Source organism: Ovis aries, chromosome 18 (genome assembly GCF_016772045.2).
Source record: "Ovis aries strain OAR_USU_Benz2616 breed Rambouillet chromosome 18, ARS-UI_Ramb_v3.0, whole genome shotgun sequence".
NCBI classification, from domain to species: Eukaryota; Metazoa; Chordata; class Mammalia; order Artiodactyla; family Bovidae; genus Ovis; species Ovis aries.
The window spans coordinates 21,008,556-21,027,376 of record NC_056071.1 but is presented as its reverse complement, the minus strand read 5'-3'; the positions used below and the strand labels follow the sequence as shown (position 1 = coordinate 21,027,376).

The 18,821-nt window shown below is 47.4% G+C and overlaps 2 protein-coding genes across 16 annotated transcripts in view; one reads left to right on the top strand and one right to left on the bottom strand.

Annotated features, from left to right (window-relative positions):
* The first annotated feature begins 1,415 nt into the window (after positions 1–1,415).
* Positions 1,416–18,821, top strand: part of RCCD1 (RCC1 domain containing 1) — a 25,197-nt gene continuing 7,791 nt past the window's right edge. For 2 of the 8 annotated variants that reach the window (XM_042235096.2, XM_060401653.1), the window contains exons 1-7: positions 1,416–1,526; positions 2,895–3,115; positions 3,199–3,583; positions 3,764–3,885; positions 6,335–6,433; positions 7,100–7,233; positions 7,902–7,931. In XM_042235096.2, coding sequence (XP_042091030.1) covers positions 2,941–3,115; positions 3,199–3,583; positions 3,764–3,885; positions 6,335–6,433; positions 7,100–7,233; positions 7,902–7,931 — 945 coding nt within the window. In that variant the 5' untranslated portion in view covers positions 1,416–1,526; positions 2,895–2,940. Of the gene's footprint in view, positions 1,527–2,241; positions 3,116–3,198; positions 3,584–3,763; positions 3,886–6,334; positions 6,434–7,099; positions 7,271–7,901; positions 7,932–8,446; positions 9,498–18,821 lie in introns of those variants that run through there. The other 6 variants (XM_042235094.2, XM_042235095.2, XM_042235097.1 and 3 more) reach the window with 5 other exon arrangements.
* Positions 15,771–18,821, bottom strand: part of PRC1 (protein regulator of cytokinesis 1) — a 20,959-nt gene continuing 17,908 nt past the window's right edge. For 2 of the 8 annotated variants that reach the window (XM_060401650.1, XM_060401652.1), the window contains exon 14: positions 15,771–18,627. In XM_060401650.1, coding sequence (XP_060257633.1) covers positions 18,484–18,627 — 144 coding nt within the window. In that variant the 3' untranslated portion in view covers positions 15,771–18,483. The remainder of the gene's footprint in view (positions 18,628–18,821) is intronic. The other 6 variants (XM_015101892.4, XM_015101893.4, XM_015101891.4 and 3 more) reach the window with 5 other exon arrangements.

Sequence of the window (18,821 nt, the reverse complement as noted above, 5' to 3'; positions counted from 1 at the left end):
AGAGTATGGAGCAGGTGCTGGGCATGATTGAGTAGTGTGGGTAGCTTTACAGCAACACAGCCACCTTTAGGGAAGGGATCAAATGGATTCCCACCCCAGGTCCACTGAGTTGCTCATCCCTGTTAGAAGGCCAAAGGGTAAACATTGGGGAGCAAATCAGTATTTAGTTACATGGATATAAATGCATTCAGTTCAGTCGCTCAGTCTTGTCCAACTCTTTGTGATCCCATGGACTGCAGCACACCAGGCCTCCCTGTCCATCACCAACTCCCGGAGTTTACTCAAACTCATGTCCATCTGTTGCCCTTCTCCTCCAATCTTTCCCAGTGAGTCAGTTTTTTGCATCAGGTGGCCAGAGTATCAGAGTTTCAGCTTCAGCATCAGTCCTTCCAATGAATATTCAGGACTGATTTCCTTTTGGATGGACTTGTTGGATCTCCTTGAAGTCCAGGTCTCAAGAGTCTTCTCCAACACCACAGTTCAAAAGCATCGGTTCTTCGGTGGTCAGGTTTTTTTATAGTTTAATGCTCACATCCATACATGACTACTGGAAAAACCGTAGCTTGGACTAGATGGACCTTTGTTGGCAAAGTAATGTCTCTGCTTTATAATACGCTGCCTAGGTTGGTCACAGCTTTTCTTCCAAGGAGCAAGAGTCTTTTATTTTCATGGCTGCAGTCACCGTCTGCCATGATTTTGGAGCCCCCAGAAATAGTCTTGTCACTGTTTTCCATTGCTTCCCCATCTGTTTGCCATGAAGTGATGGGACTGGATGCTGGGATGTTAGTTTTCTGAATGTTGAGTTTTAAACCAACTTTTTCACTCTCTTTCGCTTTCATCAAGAGGCTCTTTAGTTATTCTTCGCTTTCTGCTTTACGGTGGTGTCATCTGCATATCTGAGCTAATAGGCCTTTCAGTACTTCTGCCTTTGTAGTGAGAGTTCTCAACGGCCCCCAGTCAGGGAGAACTCGGGATCTAGGGTTGGGAAAACGCTGACGAGAACCCCAGTAGCTGAGCCGGGTTGGAGCTGGCCGCCGCATGCACCCCCACCTGGCTGGACCGATGGTCCCAGAGCGCCTGCTTCCGCTCTGCGGGCCAAGCCCAGCTTGACTCTCATTGGCTCACGGAGGTAAGTGACAGACTCCAGAGCCAATGGCTGGTAAAAGCTGCCCGCCGCCCGCCTAGTACGACTGCGGCATGTTGGGCAGCAGACCCACGCGAGTTAGGAGCGAGCTGTCGCCGTCCCAGACTAAAAAGAAGGACTGGCAGCACTCGTCCCTGGGGTCGCTCATAGCCGACCCCTTAGTTCTTTGTGAGTGTCCCCCAGATGCTTGTAATTCGGGCTCCGCGGCCCCGTGCGAGCTTGCGGGGGGCGGGACCATCTGGTCCAACCTCCGTTTCGAGCCACGCCCGCCGGGGATTTGGCCCACTCCCTGCCCAGGGCCGCCTCGGCCTAGCGGAGGCCTCGGGACCGGTTCGACCGAGTTAGGGCTGAACAGGCCGCGGCCGGAATTGCTCGAACCCAGGTGAGCACGTCCATTGCCGCCCGCCCTGCTCGGGGAGGTCACGCCGCTCTCCAGCGATTGGCCCCGGGGAGGCTTCCAAAGCCAATGGGCGCTTGGCTCAGGGCGCGGCACTTCAAACCTTTCCTTCCTGGCTGCCAGCCGAGTCCTGGTCCGGCTGTCGACCGGTTCCTGGTGGCTGCCCTGCCTCTCGGCCTTTACTCCCTCTAGACGGCCCATCGGATCGAGCTGCCTGAGGGGGTGGAGGACACAGGGTCAGGATTAAGGTCAGAGGCCTTCTTGGGCTGGGACTGGCCCAAAAGGGGTAGGAGCCCAGGCAGGATGTGGCTTCAAAGAGTTAAACGCAGAAAGGGGCAACACCGTGTCACCGGACTCTGCCTCTGTTTGCCCATTTATGCGTGAGGGCCTTGAAAGCAGACAGCAGTGCTCCTCATTGCCTTAGAATAAGGATCAATGCAGTCCATGGGGTCCATAGGGTCGCAGAGTCTGACATGACTTAGCGACTGAACAACGACAAAAAGGATCGATAAAATGCGTGTGAGATAAATAAATGAGTAGACAAGGTCCAGTTGAAACTGTGTTTACATAGGTCCCTAAAAACCCAGTGACCATTTAAAAAAATTTATCAACTCTTAAATACTGGATTTAACAAGCTGACACTGTGTGCTTACTTCGCTATGTGCCAGCACTTGAAACCTTTATTTGTATCTGTTCATAGCAATTCCACAAGGTAGGTACAAACATCACCCGCCCCTGCTGCCCAGCTTTGTACAACTGAAGAAACTGAACTGGACTGAGAAGAGCTCAAGTCAGTTGGCTAAGGACAGAGGTGTTGCTAGCTGCAGAGGCAAACGTGAGCCCTGGAACCGGTCCTGCCCCTTACAGGGCGTTGCCTTTGCCTTTCACTGGTGGGAAATGATGTATCTTGAGTTCAGCCTTCTGCCCCTCTCGGTGCTGTTACCTGCTTGTGTAAGGGTCAGTTTCTCTGAGTCTCCACTGTCAAACGGAGACAATTCTAGTTCCCAGGATTACATGGGATAATGTGTCTGACATTGGGAATTTGGAGTGGGAAGGACTCAGTTTCCTAGTCCGATGCCTAAAGGAGAGGCTATTTAACTACCTGGTGCCCACTTTGTGGGACAGTGAATATGCTTGAGTCAAAAAGGAGGGACAGGGAAAGGGCCCCACTTAACACAGCTCCGAATCGTTCTAAGTCTGGTAAGGACGCCCGCTCAGCGAACGCCGATGGAATGCACGTCGTGTGCCTCTGTGGTGGCTTTTCCCCCTTTTAACCCGTAAGGCAGCTGCAGTGTCTCGCAAGGGCTCGTCTGAAACAATCTCTCCGGGTTCTTGCCCGAACCCTCTGTCTAGCCGGCCGCTCCAGCCAGGTCGCAGCCAGCCAAAGACGCTGCGGGGCATGGACGAGGAGCGTCGCGGGACCTGGTTCGGCTTCGGTTTCTGCGGCTTCGGGCAAGCGCTGGGCTCGGGGCTCGGGCGCCAGGTACACAGCCCCGAGCCGGTGAGGATGCCGGGCGGCAGCGTCGACGTCTGCCGCGTGAGCGCGAGCTGGAGCTACACAGCCTTCGTGACCCGTGAGCGCCCCCTCCGTCCCCGCCCCGGCCCCCGGCGCACGCGCCGCCCCCTCCGTCCCCAGCCCGCTCTCCGCCCCCGGCAGGTGGAGGCCGGGTGCAGCTGTCTGGCGCGGCGGGCGGCGCGGCGGACGGATACACGGACGCGTGCGCGTCGGAGGAGCTCCTGGTGCTGCTGCGCGCGGGGCCGGGAGCCGGGGCGGAACTGCAGGCCTGGGCGCCCGGTTCGGCGCTGCGCGGGGAGCCCCTCTGGTCTCACGCCGTGCAGGAGGCAGAACACGGACCCAACCGTGATGAGACCCAGGCGGGGCTGCTGCCGCTGCTGCCCTGCGCTCGCGCCTACGTGAGCCCGCGGCCGTCCTTCTACCGGCCTCTGGCCCCCACGCTGCGGGCGCGTCGGCTGGAGCTGGGCGCCGAGCACGCGTTGTTGCTGGACGCCGCGGGCCAGGTGTTCTCCTGGGGCTCGGGCAGGTGAGTGGGACTTGGCCAGGTGGGCCCGCTGGGCTTTTGCTGGGATGCCGCGGTTTACGGGTCGGTAAATGTGACCTCGGAGTGGGAGGTCAGCATACAGGTGGCTGGAGGGAGTGATTGGGCAAGGACGGAGGAGACCTCTTGGTGTGACTGTAGCTGATTGGGACCTCCTTTCCTCAGGCATGGACAGCTGGGCCACGGGACCCTGGAGCCAGAGCCAGAGCCCAGGCTGTTGGAGGCGCTGCAGGGCCTACGCATGGCTGAAGTCGCCGCAGGTGGCTGGCATTCTGTGTGCCTGAGTGGTGAGTGACCTAGGGCTTTTCCAAAACCAGCTCAGGATCTTGCAGGCGCCAAACCTTCCTCCTCCTCTCCCCATCTGATGGGTGGCCTAGCCAGGCCTCCTTCCAAGCTAATCCTGCATCCATCAGCCCAGTCATTCCTGACTCCCAAATGCCTCAGATTCAGCGCCTGCCCCGCCGCCCCTTCATCACCACCCTCACAATCGGGACTGTTGGCAGTTGTTTCCCGTCTTCTGGTCTCACTACCCCTCCCATCCATCTGCCTCCATCCAGGGCTATCATTTTGGTCCCCAAGGGAGAATGGAGGGGTGAGGGGCAGTCAAGGAGGACAGAGAAGAAAGGTAGCAGCTGCCCAGGTGGCTGTAATGCGTGGCACAGGGTGGACACTGGGAGGCCCACCTGGAGGAGGATGGTGGTCATTGTGAGCTCTGTTGGTGCCGTGGCTGGTCATCCAGGATGGGAATGAGTGTCCCTTGAGATTGTGTTCACCCCTCTGGCAGGAGATCCAGGTGCAGCTGATAGCTAGGCTGTCGGGTGGGGCTGGTGGTAAATGATTTTTGCAAGGATCTGCATCAGGGGCTCTGGTCACTACTTAATATTGTTACTGACCAGGTCGGGTTGTGCAGCCAGCCGAACACTGAGACACCAAGGTTGATAGCCAAGAGTGAGTTTATTCACAAGGCAGCCAAGTGAGGAGATAGGAGAATAAGCCCCCAATCTGCCACCTTGAAGGGTTTGGGTTATTTATGGCATAAGCCAGGTGGTCTTAGGCATGGAGAAAGGTGATTGGAGGTAGGGAAGAAGGTGAGGTAATCAGTGTTATGAGCAGGCATACCTGAGTCAACATGGTTCTGTAGATTTCAAAGTGGAGGCGCTTTGGGACTTCCCTGGCAGTCCAGTGGTTAGGACACGGAGCTTTCACTGCTGGGTTCAATCCCTGATCAGGGAACTAAGATCCCACAAGGCACGCAGGCAGCAGCGGGGGTGGGGTGGGGGTGGGGGGTACAAAAGAGGCAATTAGCATGATCTGAGGGTGGAGTTTTCGAGCCTTCTGATATCAGAGCGCCACTCACTGGCCACGTGCACAGACCCAGTTTTGGGGTCAGTGGTCCCATCTAGTCTCCAGCTGGCTTTTGCTAACTCCAAGTTCCTGTGAAACAGCTGGGTTATATGAAACTGTATGCAATTAAGGGAAAAATAGAAAGAAAAATAACCAAAGTGAACTTAATGAAGGCACTTTACAGTAAGCAAAGGAGTTTTAATAGTGTGTTCCTCATCTGTTCTCCAAGGAAAGTTCAAGAATTTCTCCTTAGTTATCACCTTCTGTTAACTCCGTGGGGCATGGTTTCACTCGGGATCTTTAAAAATAACTTAGGCCTGCACTCTCCCCTCCCTATTCTAATGGGCCTGGGTTGGCAGCCAGGCTTGAGAACTGCTGGGCAGGAGGAAGGAGACGAGAGGACCAGAAAGAGAGCGCAATGGAAAGTCTCACACTAAGGTCCAAAAAGAGTTTGAGGCCTCAGTGTCATGTGGTTGGAGCACTGCTGCTTCAAACTAGACCTCCCAGGTTCACATCAGCATCAGTCTGCCGCTCGTGATCTTGGGCAGGACACCTCACCGCTCAAGTTTCTCTGGAGTAGAGTGGATATATGGTGCTTAAAACACTGGCACGGATTAAACACTTGATAAAACCAGCTACTACTGTTAGTGAATTTTTAGCATTAAGGCTCTTGCTCCAGCCAACAAACTATATAGTGTTGTGGGAGGAGGCAAGCAATGTTGAGAGCTTCTAGAGGCCTTCGGGGATGGGAGAGGGTGTAATGGGTCAACTGTATGGCGACAGATGGAAACTGACCTTTTGGTGATAAGCGAACTGTAGTACATACACGCAAAATGTGTACATGAAACTTACACGCAATGTCAAAATACACGCAATGTTGTATACATGAAACTTACACAAAAGTTTCATGCTGTGTCAATTAAATCAATGCTGTGTCAATTTAAAAAACAAACACATTTTTTAAAAAAGGTCTACAGGACCAGTGATGGGTAGGGCTGAAGAAAGGAGCCTGGGCTCAGTGAATGTGAAAGAAAGATACTAGGGAACTTCCAGGGACTCATTTCCAAATTGCATGTTGGAGGTGGGAGCTGGGAGTTAACAACAAAGGGGAAAAGTGACCCTGGAGAGGAAAGCCTAATAAGAGGTGTCCTTTAAGAATAGGGTGACCAAAAAAAAAAAAAAATAGGGTGACTGAATGCACTTAAGGAGGAAAGAAAGGTCCTGCTGAGACAAGGAAGCTGCTGGGCCCTGAGGGAGGTACTTAATCTGGAAGGCTGACTTGGGTGGGGCAGGCAAGCGTTGTCTGTCAGGAGCCACACTCGTACAGGGAGTGTGGATAGATCCAGGGGTGATCTGAGTCTGTTTAATGGGACCCTATTCTCTCTGCCTCAGAGACAGGAGATATTTATATCTGGGGCTGGAATGAATCAGGGCAGCTGGCCCTACCCACTAAGAGCCTGGCAGAAGATGGAAAGACAACTGCAGGAGAAGGTGAGGGTCGATTTTGTTAAAAATTTATTTTATTGAAGTGCAATTGATTTGCACTGTTGCGTTACCTTGTGCTGTATGGCCACGTGATTCAGTTATACCTACACATACATTCTTTTTTATATTTTTCCATTACAGTTTATCACAGGATATTGAATATAGTTCCCTGTGCTACAGATTAGGACCTTATTGTATTTTCCATTCTATATATAATAGCTTGTATCTGCTAACTCCAAACTCCCAATCCATCCCTCCCCTACCCCCTCCTCCTCGGCAACCACAAGTCTGTTGGTGAGAGTCAGTTGTTGATTTCCACACATTTCTGTTATTCCTGCCTCCTGGCCATAGGCTGGCTTGAGAGCTACAGGGCTCAGAAGCGGTATGCGATATCCTTGGGACCCCAGGACACACTGAAGGACTCTGAACCCCTTATGAGAGGGAGCACGGCAAGGCTGATGCCAGTGTCCTTGCGGCACACCCCACAAGCCTGTCAGCTCCAGCACTTCCCAGGGAATTCGGGGTTGCAAGCGACAGCTTTGGAGCTAGAGTAGGGGCTTCAGCTATTGTGTGTATAAATGAGGTTTATTATTTTTTATGATCGAGGTGTAGATCAGGTCTCAGTGAGTGTTCACCATCATTATCATCATAACTCTTACTGCTTCTCTGAAGCCTCAGGACTGGATGAAGATGGTTCCGAAGTGAAGAGAGTCTCTGCGGGTGAGGATGGAGCCCCTGCCCCCTTCATAGCGGTCCAGCCGTTCCCAGCTTTACTGGATCTCAGCCCGGGCTCAGAGGCAGTCAAGGTCAGCTGCGGATCCCGGCACACGGCAGTGCTGACAAGTGAGTGGGGCCAGATAGGCTGGTTCAGGATGGCGCAGGAAGCCCCCTCTGCACACTGTCTAGCTGGCGGCTGCAGGAAAGGGTGTGGTCCCTTAAAAGACTAGCAGCCTCACTCCCTGGGGTCTTTCACAGAGGCTACCCAGCCTGTCAGGCCCCGAAGGTTCTGGGGGGAGGCTAGTGTTTGCCAGCCTTGCATCGGATGAGGGTCTGCCCAACCCTGCTCCTGAGACTCCAGATTTGGCTGTGAGTCATAGCCGTTGGGTGTATAGCAAGGTGAACTTGTTCAGTCCGGATCCTTTACCACCCCGAACGTGACTAGCCTGTGTGCATGCTGTGTGCTAAGTCGCTTCAGCTGTGTCCGACTCTTTGCGACTCTCTTTGACGCTCTGTAGCCTGCCAGGCTCCTCTGCCCATGGGATTTTCTGGACAGAGGAGTGGGTTGCCATGCCCTTCTCCAAGGGATCTTCCTGACATGTAACGATTGTTAAAAAAGGAGAGAGAATATGTGTTGCTCTGCCAAACAAATCGCACAACGGCCACAGTGCGCTGGCTGTGGGTTGTGGCAGGCTGAGCTGGACTCATGCCCTGTCAGAGCATGGCAACAGCCCCTTTACTGTCCTTTCGGTTGCAGGAACGGGGGAGCTCTACACCTGGGGCTGGGGTAAGTAAAGGGTTTGCTTTTGTGATGCTTAAACTAAGGGGAGGAAAAGACCTGCGGGTAGCGGGCAAGTGACAACAGCTGTGAAGAGAAGCGGAAACAGGGGTCTCAGCACGACCACTGGACTGAAAAGCCATCTGTTCCCTTCTCTGGAACAGATCTAGGCACACTCAGAGGGGCAGAGCTCAGAGAAACAGGAAGTATCAGTATTTCCCATCTACCTTCCTGAAAAAGTATGTATCCCAAGGGAATATCTCGCCAGCATCTCTGTGACCTCTTGTGGTCTGGCCCTGGGAAGAGAAAAAGGTAGAATGAAAATCTCTGGGCATCTGAGCTTTAGGAGTGGGGAGCCTGGAGGATTTGCCTGGCTCTATGCTGCTGGTCTGAACTCACGGAGCAGACAGCAGCGGAGTGGTGGCCTAAGCCCAGCGCTTCGGTCAATGGGCTGATTTTCCTTCCTGGAGGGGAGAAGCCACAGGGCCCAGCAGAGGATGGCAAAGGGGCTCATTTCACTTTAGGTAAATATGGACAGCTCGGCCACAAGGACACAACTACTTTGGACCGGCCCTGCCGTGTGGAGTACTTTGTAGATAAGCAACTCCAAGTAAGAACTGTGAGCTGTGGGCCCTGGAACACCTATGTGTATGCTGTGGAGAAAGAGAAGAGCTAACCTATGGATAAGGGCATAAAAGAACAGTAGAGTGGAAAATTATACAGCCAACACCTGTGAAACTCCCCACAGGGCAAGGAAAACCACTGCCAGCACCCAGAGGCCTCTCCCAGTCACAGCCCTCTTGCTCCACCTTAGAGCAGGCAGCATCTTCAACTTTTTCCCCTCATTAGAAACACCTGGAGGGAACTCCCTGGTGGTCCAGTGGATAGGACTCTGCGTTTTCACTGCTGAGGGAGCAGATTCAATCCCTGGTCGGGGAACTAAGATTCCACAGGCTGCAGGGTTTGTGTGCCCCACACTCCCAGAGAAAAAGAGAAACACCAGGAGATTTGTAACTGGATGCCTAGAGACGCATCTTAAAGAGAAAGTGAAAGTCGCTCAGTCATGTCGGACTCTTTGGACCCCATGGACTATACAGTCCATGGAACTCTCTAGGCCGGAATACTGGAGTGGGTAGCCTTTCCCTTCTCCAGGGGATCGTCCCAACCCAGGGATTGAACCCAGGTCTCCTGCATTGCAGGCAGATTCTTTACCAGCTGAGCCAGGGCCGGCATCATAGACATGATGAAATCGTGAACTTGAGGGTGTAGAACATAGACGTGGGTAGATTTTTAAAGGGCTTCCCTAGTGGCTAAGACAGTAAAGAATCTGCCTGCAATGCAGGAGACCTGGGTTGAATCCCTCCCTGGGTCAGGAAGATTCCCTTGAGAAGGGATGGCAACATGCCCCAGTATTCTTACCAAGCTGCCCCATCCCAGGTGATTTTTGAGGTAGTGCTAAGACTCGGAACCGCTAGAGGTCATCTTTTGTTATTCATTTGAACTGTTTTCACTTTGAATCTTACCATTCCATGTATGCCTCTTTATACAGTAAAATTTGTCTGCTTTTGAACTTTAGGTGAATGGTCATCCTGGGTATGTTCTTTTGTGTCTTTTTTCATCAGCACTGTAAGATTCACCTGTGGTACCCTACAGCTCATTCACTTTCACTCCATTACATGAATTATACCTCGTTTATATATTCTCTTGTTGATACTAATTTCCTTTTTCTTACTGAGTTAAAACACACATAACAAAAAATGTATTATCTTAACCATTTTTAAGTGTACAGTTCAGTGGTACTGAATACACTCACACTGCTGTTCAGCCATCAACACCATCCAGTCCCATCTCTCCTCATCTTTTAAGTCTGAAACTCTACAGCTATTAAATAACTCCTCGTTCTCCCCAACCCCTGACAACTATCGTTATACCTTTTGTGTCTCTTTGTGATCTTGACTGCTCTACCTAATGTAAGTGGAATCATAACAGTATTTGTCTTTTTGTGACTGGCTTATTATCAGTTAGCATAATGCTCTCAGGGGTCATCCACGTTGTAGCAGGCTGCACAATTTCCTTCCTTTCTAGGCCTTATTAATGTCCCATTGTATGTATAGACACGTTCAGTTGATCCAGTCATTGGTTGATGGACACTTGGGTGGCTTTCACATTTTAACTGTTGCGAATAATGCTACTCTAAACATGGATTTACAAATACCTCTTTAAGACTGCCTGGAATCACTGAGTCATATGGTAATTCCATTCTTTCTTTTTTGAGGAGCCTGCATTACTGTTTTCCACAGTGCCTTTAACATTTTACAGTCCCACCAATAAATAGTGCACAAGGGTTCCAATTTCTCCATATCCTTACCCAACACTTTTTTGCTTTTTTTGAAAAAATGTTTCATGTATTTCTGGCTGCGCTGGGTCTTCATTGCTGTATGTGGCTTTGCTCTAGTTGTGGTGAGCGGGGGCCACTCTGGTTGCGGTGTGTGGGCTCCTTGCTGCCGTGGCTTCTCTTGTAGAGGCTGGGCTTGCAGTTGTGGCGCCGGGCTGTTGCTCCGCAGCATGTGGAACCTTCCCAGACCAGGGGTCAAACTGTGTCCCCTGTGTTGGTAGGTGAATTCTCAACTATTGGACCACCAAGGAAGTCCAAGCCATCCTAATGGGTAAAAAGTGGTTATCTCATTGTAATTTTGATTTGCTATTTCCCCAGGGATTAGTGATGTTGGGTATCTTTTCATGTGCTTATTGGCCATTTACATATCTTTTTTGGAGAAATGTCTATTCAAGTCCTTTGCCCATTTTGAATCAGGTTTTGTATGTGTGTTGTTTTAGGAGTTCTCTATATATTCTAGGTATTAATCCCTCATCAGACTGATTTGGAAATATTTTCTCCCATTCTGTTGGTTGCTTTTTCGCTCTGTTGATAGTGTCTCTTTTGCGTAACTATTTGGTTTTGGTTGCATTGGTTGTTGGGCTGAGTAGTTCGGTGCATGGGCTCCAGTTGTCTTGACATATGGGCTTAGCTGCTGACATGTGGGATCTTAGTTCCCAGACCAGGGATCAAACCTGTGTCCTCTGCATTGCTTTAAATTTTCATGAAGTCCAATTTGTCTATACTTTCTTTTGTTGCCTATGCCTTTGGTGTCATGTCTAAGAAATTATTGCCAAATTCAGTGTCTCTTGAAGCTTTTGTCCTGTTTTTCTAAGAATTTAATTTTTTAGGTCTTACATTTAGGTCCTTGATCCATCTTGAGTTAAATTTTTGTATACAGTGACAGGTAAGGGTCAAACTTCCTCCTTTTGTATGTGGATATCCAGTTTTCCCAGCACCATTTGTTGAAAAGACTGTCCATTCCCCAATGAATGGCCTTGGCACCCTTGTCAAAAATCATCTGCTTATATATTCAAGGGTTTATTTCTAGGCTTTCTATTCTATTCCTTTGATCTATATGTCTTATCTCTTTTATGTCAACACTGGCTTGATTACTATAACTTTGCAGTAGGTTTTGAATCTAGGATGTGTGAGTCCTATAGTTTTGTTCTTTTTCAAAGTTGTTTTGCCTGTTTGGGATTCCTTGAGATCCCATGAGTTATAGGGCTTTTCTATTTCTGCATAAAGGTTCTTGAGATTTTAGGGATTGCTAGAATCTATAGATTGCTTTGGGTGCTACTGATATTTTAACAATATTAAGTTTTACTGATGCTGAAGCTGAAACTCCAGTAGTTTGGCCACCTCATGAGAAGAGTTGACTCATTGGAAAAGACCCTGATGCTGGGAGGGATTGGGGGCAGGAGGAGAAGGGGACGACAGAGGATGAGATGGCTGGATGGCATCACCGACTCGATGCACGTGAGTTTGGATGAACTCCGGGAGTTGGTGATGGACAGGGAGGCCTGGCGTGCTGTGATTCATGGAGTCACAAAGAGTTGGACACGACTGAGCGACTGAACTGTACTGAATCCATGATCATGGGATGTGTTTCCATTTATTTATGCCTATAACTTCTTTCAGCAGTGTTTGGCACTGGGTTGGCCAAAAAGTTTTTTTTTCTTTTTTTTTGGTATCATCTTATGGAAAAACTCAAATGTGCTTTTTGGCTAACCTAACAGTTTTCATCATACATGTCTTTCACCTCCTTGGTCAATTCAGTTCAGTTCAGTTGCTCAGTCGTGTCCGATTTTTTGCAACCCTATGGACTGCAGCACACCAGTTCTCCCTGTCCATCACCAACTCCCGGAGCCAGCTCAAACTCAGGTCCATCAAGTCGGTGATGCCATCCAACCACCTCATCCTCTGTCATCCCCTTCTCCTTTCACCTTCAGTCTTTCCCAGCATGAGGGTCTTTTCAAATGAGTCAGTTCATTGCATTAGGTGGCCAAAGTATTGGAGTTTCAGCATCAGTCCTTCCAGTGAATATTCAGGACTGCTTTCCTTTAGGATGAACTGGATGGATCTCCTTGCAGTCCAAGGAACTCTAAAGAGTCTTCTCCAACACCACAGTTCAAAAGTATCAATTCTTCAGCACTCATCTATCTTTATAGTCCAACTCTCACATCCATATTGACTACTGGAAAAACCATAGCTTCGACTAGATGGACCTTTGTTGGCAAGGTAATGTCTCTGCTTTTTAGTATGTTGTCTAGATTGGCCATAGCTTTTTTTCCAAAGAGCAAGTGTCTTTTAATTTCATGGTTGCAGTCGCCGTCTGTAGTGATTTTGGAGCCCCCCAAAATAAAGTCTGTCACTGTTTCCCCATCTATTTGCCATGAAGTGGTGGGACAGATGCCATGATCTTAGTTTTCTGAATGTTGAGTTTTAAGCCAACTTTTTCACTTTCCTCTTTCACTTTGATCAAGAGGCTCTTTAGTTCTTTGCTTTCTGCCGAAAGGGTGGTGTCATCTGCATATCTGAGGTTATTGATATTTCTCCCCGCAGTCTTGATTCCAACTTGTGCTTCATCTAATCCAGCGTTTCTCATGATGTACTCTGCATATAATTAAATAAGCAGGGTGACAATATACAGCTTTGATGCACTCCTTTCCTGATCTGGAACTAGTCTGTTGTTCCATGTCCATTTCTAACTGTTGCTTCTTGACCTGCATATAGATTTCTCAAGAGGCAGGTAAGATGGTCTGGTATTCTCATCTCTTGAATATTTTCCCACAGTTTGTTGTGATCCACACAGTCAAAGGCTTTGGCATAGTCAATAAAGCAGAAATAGTGTTTTTCTGGAACTCTCCTGCTTTTTCAATGATCCAACAGATGTTGGCAATTTGATCTCTGGTTCCTCTGCCTTTTCTAAATCCAGCTTGAACATCTGGAAGTTCACAGTTACTGTACTATTGAAGCCTGGCTTGGAGAATGTTGAGCATTACTTTGCTAGCATGTGACACGAGTGCAGTTGTGCGGTAGTTTGAGCATTCTCTGGCGCTGGAATGAAAACGGACCTTTTCCAGTCCTGGCCACTGCTGAGTTTTCCAGATTTGCTGGCATACTGAGTGCAGCACCTGCACAACATCATCTCTTAGGATTTGAAACAGCTCAACTCGAATTCTGATCACCTCCACTAGATTTGTTTGTAGTGATGCTTCCCAAGGCCCACTTGACTTTGCATTCTAGGATGTCTGGCTCTAGGAGAGTGATCACACCATCGTGATTATCTGGGTCATGAAGATCTTTTTTGTATAGTTCTTCTGTGTATTCTTGCCACCTCTTCTTAATATTTTGTGCTTCTGTTAGGTCCATACCATTTATGTCTTTCATTGAGCCCATCTTTGCATGAAATGTTCCCTTGGTATCTCTAATTTTCTTGAAGAGATCTCTACTCTTTCCCATTCTATTGTTTTCCTCTGTTTCTTTGCACTGATCACTGAGGAGGATTTTTTCCTCTCTCCTTGCTATTCTTTGGAACTCTGCAATTAACCTCCTTGGTTAATTGCCAGGTATTTTAGTCTTTTTGATGCCATTATAAATTAAATAATTTTTGTAATTTCCTTTTCAGATGGTTCACTGTGTATAGAAATACAACTGATTTTTGTGTATTGACTTTGTATCCTGCTACTTTGCTGAAGTCATTTATTAATTCTAACAGCTTTTTGGTAGTCTTTAAGATTTTTTACATATAAGATCACTCACCTGCAAACATAATTTTTACTTCTTTCTTTCCAGTTTGAATGCCTTTTATTTCTTTTATAGCCTAATGGCTCTGACTATGTTGATTAAAAATGTTGAAAGTGGACATCCCTTGCCTTGTTCTGATCTTAAAGCAAAAGTAACTGGGTATTATGTTCACTGTGGGCTTGTCATATATGGCTTTTATTGTGTGGAAGTAGTCTCCTTTTCTATTTTATTGAGTTTTTATCATGAAAGGTTGTGGAATCTTTCTTTTTCTACATCAACTGAAATGATCATTTGGGGTGTTAAAGCATAACACATGCTCAGGGTTGGATATTTGCTCAAAAATGCCTGAGAAAACACTTAAGTTTTCATTTCTGCCTAGGATTCAGGCTCCACACAGCAAGAACCAAAGGCTAAGGCACAGTTGTATATGGCCTGAAAGTGAAAGTCGCTTAGTTGTGTCCAACTCTGTGACCCCATGGACTGTACAGTCCATGGAATTCTCTAGGTCAGAATGGCCTGGCTAAGCATTAAAGACTTGCTCCAACACAATGAATATATATTTTTTCCCTCATTTTTCTTTTAGTAAGTGAGTTTTTAGCAAGTTGTAGGATACAAGAGCAATATACAAAAATCAACTATATATGTAGCCAAATAGCAACCAGAAATTCTAATTAAAAGATACCATTTACAATAGCCTCCAGATATGAAATACTTAGGGATAAATCTGACAAAGATGTGAAATATTTGTACACATGACCTATAAAATACTGCTGAGAGAAATTAAAACCGAAATAAATGGAGAGAGATGCCTTGTTTGTGGGTTGTTAGTTCTCCCCAAGTTAGTCTATGGGTTCAATGCAATGCCAATAAAAATTCTACCAGATTTTTCTGTAGAAATTGACAAGCTTTTTCCCCTAAAACTCATACAAAAACGCAAAGGACCTATAACAGACAAAATGATGTTTAAAAACACATAGTTGGAAAGTTAACATTACCTGATATTAAGAATTCATATAAATCCTCGTAATTAAGACAGGGTCGTATAGTACTGTCATTAGGACAGATAGATCAGTGGAACAGAAACTTACGGGAGAAAGTTTAGCTTTTCAGCTAATGGTGCTAGACAACTGGGTACTGTATGAAAAAGAATGAACTCAACAGGTACTTCACCAGAGAAGATAAGAATGATCACAGAGAAGCATGTTAAAAAAGATGTTAAACAGAATTTTTTTAAAAAAAGTTAAACACCATCATTAGGAAAATGCACATTACAACCACATTGAGATACCATTTCACAGCTACTAAAATGGCTAAAATCATAAAGACTGACCATACCAAGTGTCGCAGAAGATGTGAAGAAACTGGAACCTTAATACATCTTGAGAATGTGAAATAAGCCAACCACTTGGGAAATTAGACTGGCAGTTTCTTAAAAAGTTAAACATACACCTACCATATGTAAGATCCAGCCATTTCACTCCTAGGTATTTACCCAAAAGAAAACACAGCTGTACACAGAGACTAGCAATGAAAACTTGGGAGTTAGGCTTTTTATTTCTCTCAGGAAACTTTTTCTCAGGACAAGAGATGTTCTTAATTTAGAAACACTCAAAATAAAAATCATGATCCTGACTAAAAATTTCTTGCATGTTTTTTTAGTCATTTTTCAGACAAAAACCAACCACAAATTGATTAGGAAACAATGAAAACACCACTATAATATGTTTCTGAAATATAAGTATACATTTTAATTTAAGAATATATTTTAAAATCAGTACATGTATACGCATGACTAACAGACCAAATCCACACCTGTAAGCTTCCAAGAACCATTTTACTGTGCTGACAGTAGTAGGGGTGCAGGCAGAGGGAAAATAAATAGTGTTTCGGGGAGCGCAGTAGTGATCAATAGGGTAGGTAGAGGAGGAGCCTCATCGTGGACGCTATGGCAGGAACAACTCCCCAGTACTGACATGTGCAAAGTTCCAGGTCTCCACGACAGGAACAGGAACGGCCCAACCCACCAAGCAGCCTCCCTACTTGTCTACCAAGTGCAGAGGGTGGAGGGACTCAGGCACAGGGGCGCAGGGATGGGGGAACTGGGCCCAGAAGTTCAGACAAGCACGTGTGTTCATACACCACCCCCGACCCACAGCATCGCCCCACATGACAAAACTACACGACTGAACAAAGGCGCTCCCAGCCTCCCTGTCACCTCTTTGGCAGTGAGTCAGGCCATCCCAACTTCTGACACACAGACATCTTCATCAGGAGGAAGGCTGTCCTGTGTGGTAGGGACAGGCCTTTAGGTGAGAACAAAGCTATTGAAGCTGTAGCATTAATTGGACATCCCTAAACAAAAAAGATGTTAATTGCTAATTATAAGTGTACAGACAAAAAACTGCTTCATGTCCCATACCCCAAGGATGGACACAGTCATTTTCCTACTCAAAGGTGAAATATAACAAGCCCTTGAACATACTTCAGCAAGTACAGTTATGGGGCAGGAAAAGAAATTAAGTTCCATATGCTAAAATTTACACTTATTGCTATGAACTAAGTTTTAATGTATTTCTTGAGTCAAAACCAAACGTCTGAGGAGGCACTAAGCTTATGATACTTTCGTCTGTAACTCATTCACTTCTCTAAGTGAGACTCATGGTAATGGAACGTGTCCAGGCTTTCAAGCATCTAAACTGAAGAAACATTAACGCCACCCAGTATAATTAGGCACAGAAAACTTCAGAGGGGTGACTGATCAGGGCTTCTCAGGACTGGATGTTGGTTGAATTGAGGATTCGGGAAGCAGCATCAGATTTGGAAGCCTTTGAAAGTTCGCGCTGTTGAAAAATAAACAACATCAATGGCAGGACTGCCCCCTCTCATGCATGCCCTGCCCTGCTAAATAAGCACGAGTGAATGTCAGCACACAGCCCTCTGAGGGCGTTCCTCTAAGACAGTGGGCCCTAGCCCAGCACAGGCTGTTAGGAATCCAAGGGAAGGGAATGCTTAGTCACAGATTAAGCAGGTGCGTATATGCGCCTTCATCGCTTTCCTCAGCCAGTCCATTTTGTTAAAACCTCACAGAAGAGAAATCCCTTAGACTTCACCAAGTACTCTGAGTTGTCAAGCTAGATAGGCAACAAACTTTGGTCTTTTGAGCCCTTTATGAAACACTGGGCCAGAGTGTATATCTACCAATCCCTGGGGCTGAGGGCCTGTTAACCTGCTGGTGATTTCATCTCGTGCTGGAGCACATGGTACCGAAGCAGAAGACAAAGCATGTGAGACAAAGCCAGTGAGAAAGGACAGGTGTTAGTGGAGGTTAGTCTACTGGCTTCAGTGCTGCCTGGTGGAGCCCACAGCCACAATAGCCCAAACCAGGGGAGCCTTCCTGACTGAGCCAAAGACAGATACAGATACGTGTAAGCACCGAGTGGATGAAGCGGGGCTGGCTGAGCAAACAGGAAAGAGAAAGCTGGACTTTGTGGCCCGCAGTCAGCTAACCACAGTGACAAGTACTCACTTCTGTAGGTAGAACCACAACAGTCAAGTACTTGATAGGGACTTCTCTGGTAGATCAGTGCTTAAGACAGCTTGAGGTTCAGTCCCTGGTTGGGGAACTAAGGTCCTACATGCCACACAGCATAGCCAAAATAATAATAAAACAACTCTTTAAAAAAAAAGTAACTTGACAAAAGTAAAAGAATATAAAGTGAGCTTCAGAGCTCAAAATGAGCTGTAGCCTTGGGCAGCTGTCACATTCTTCATTACTGCAGCAAGACAATTGATGCCCTAGGCTGTCACTCAGTATTCCCCACAATGGTGAAGGACGGCCTCGCCTCTCAATAGTTAGATACTCAGGGATCACTAAGGAGAGGGCACTGCAGTTAAGTGTTGGTAAATGTGAAGTAGGTTACTAGGAGCTGAAGAGCACTGTGGGGAAAAAACTACTTTCTTCCAGTGCCTCCTATGTGCTTTAGCAGCTCAATGTGGTAGAAATAGGCAAAGGCAAAGAAATGAGCATGGGCTAGCCCAGAGCAGACAGAAAGTTGGCAGTGCAGCTCTGAGGGGTTAGTAAGACATATACTCCAGGAAATAATCAGCACACAGGCCAAAAACCTGATAGGCAGCACACAGCTGGGGCTCCCCTCCCCACGTGATAGGGCCTCTCCTTTCTAGCACACTGGAGGCCCTTAATGTCACAACTGGGGAGGGTGGAAATTCTCTGTTGTGAAATAACAGGATAAAAAAACTTTGCCTAACTTTAGATGGGGCTGAGAATCCAAGTCTGAACAAGTTAATCGGCAGGTTAGTCTGTTTAGTTAGTCTATTGGGAACTTAAGCCAGATATTTACTATTTTTGAAATCTGTATTAGGGATTCCTGCTTCCTTTGTTAAAAAAAAGAAGTCTTATGATAGATAGTACAGCTGAAATTATTGGTTAGTGCAGCCCTGTGCCCACATGGGAATGAAGCCAGCAGATGACAGATCAGCTTGGAAAAGGGACATGGGACATGCAGGGGTTGCCATACAGACCTGAAGCCCAACAGTGGAGCTGTCAGAGAGGGACGGATCCTTCTAAGAACAAAGAATTAAGACAATTACCAAGACTCCACCAAGAGAGCACCAGGGCATTGATTAAAAAGGTTACCTCCTGCAGCCAGGGAATGGTATTTCTTAAGCAGAAGGATCCAGGTTAAATGTCTGGTTGCTGCTGCCATCTTTCTTCCTGTATACCACCCTTAAACCACCCCCACCTCATGCCATGGTCA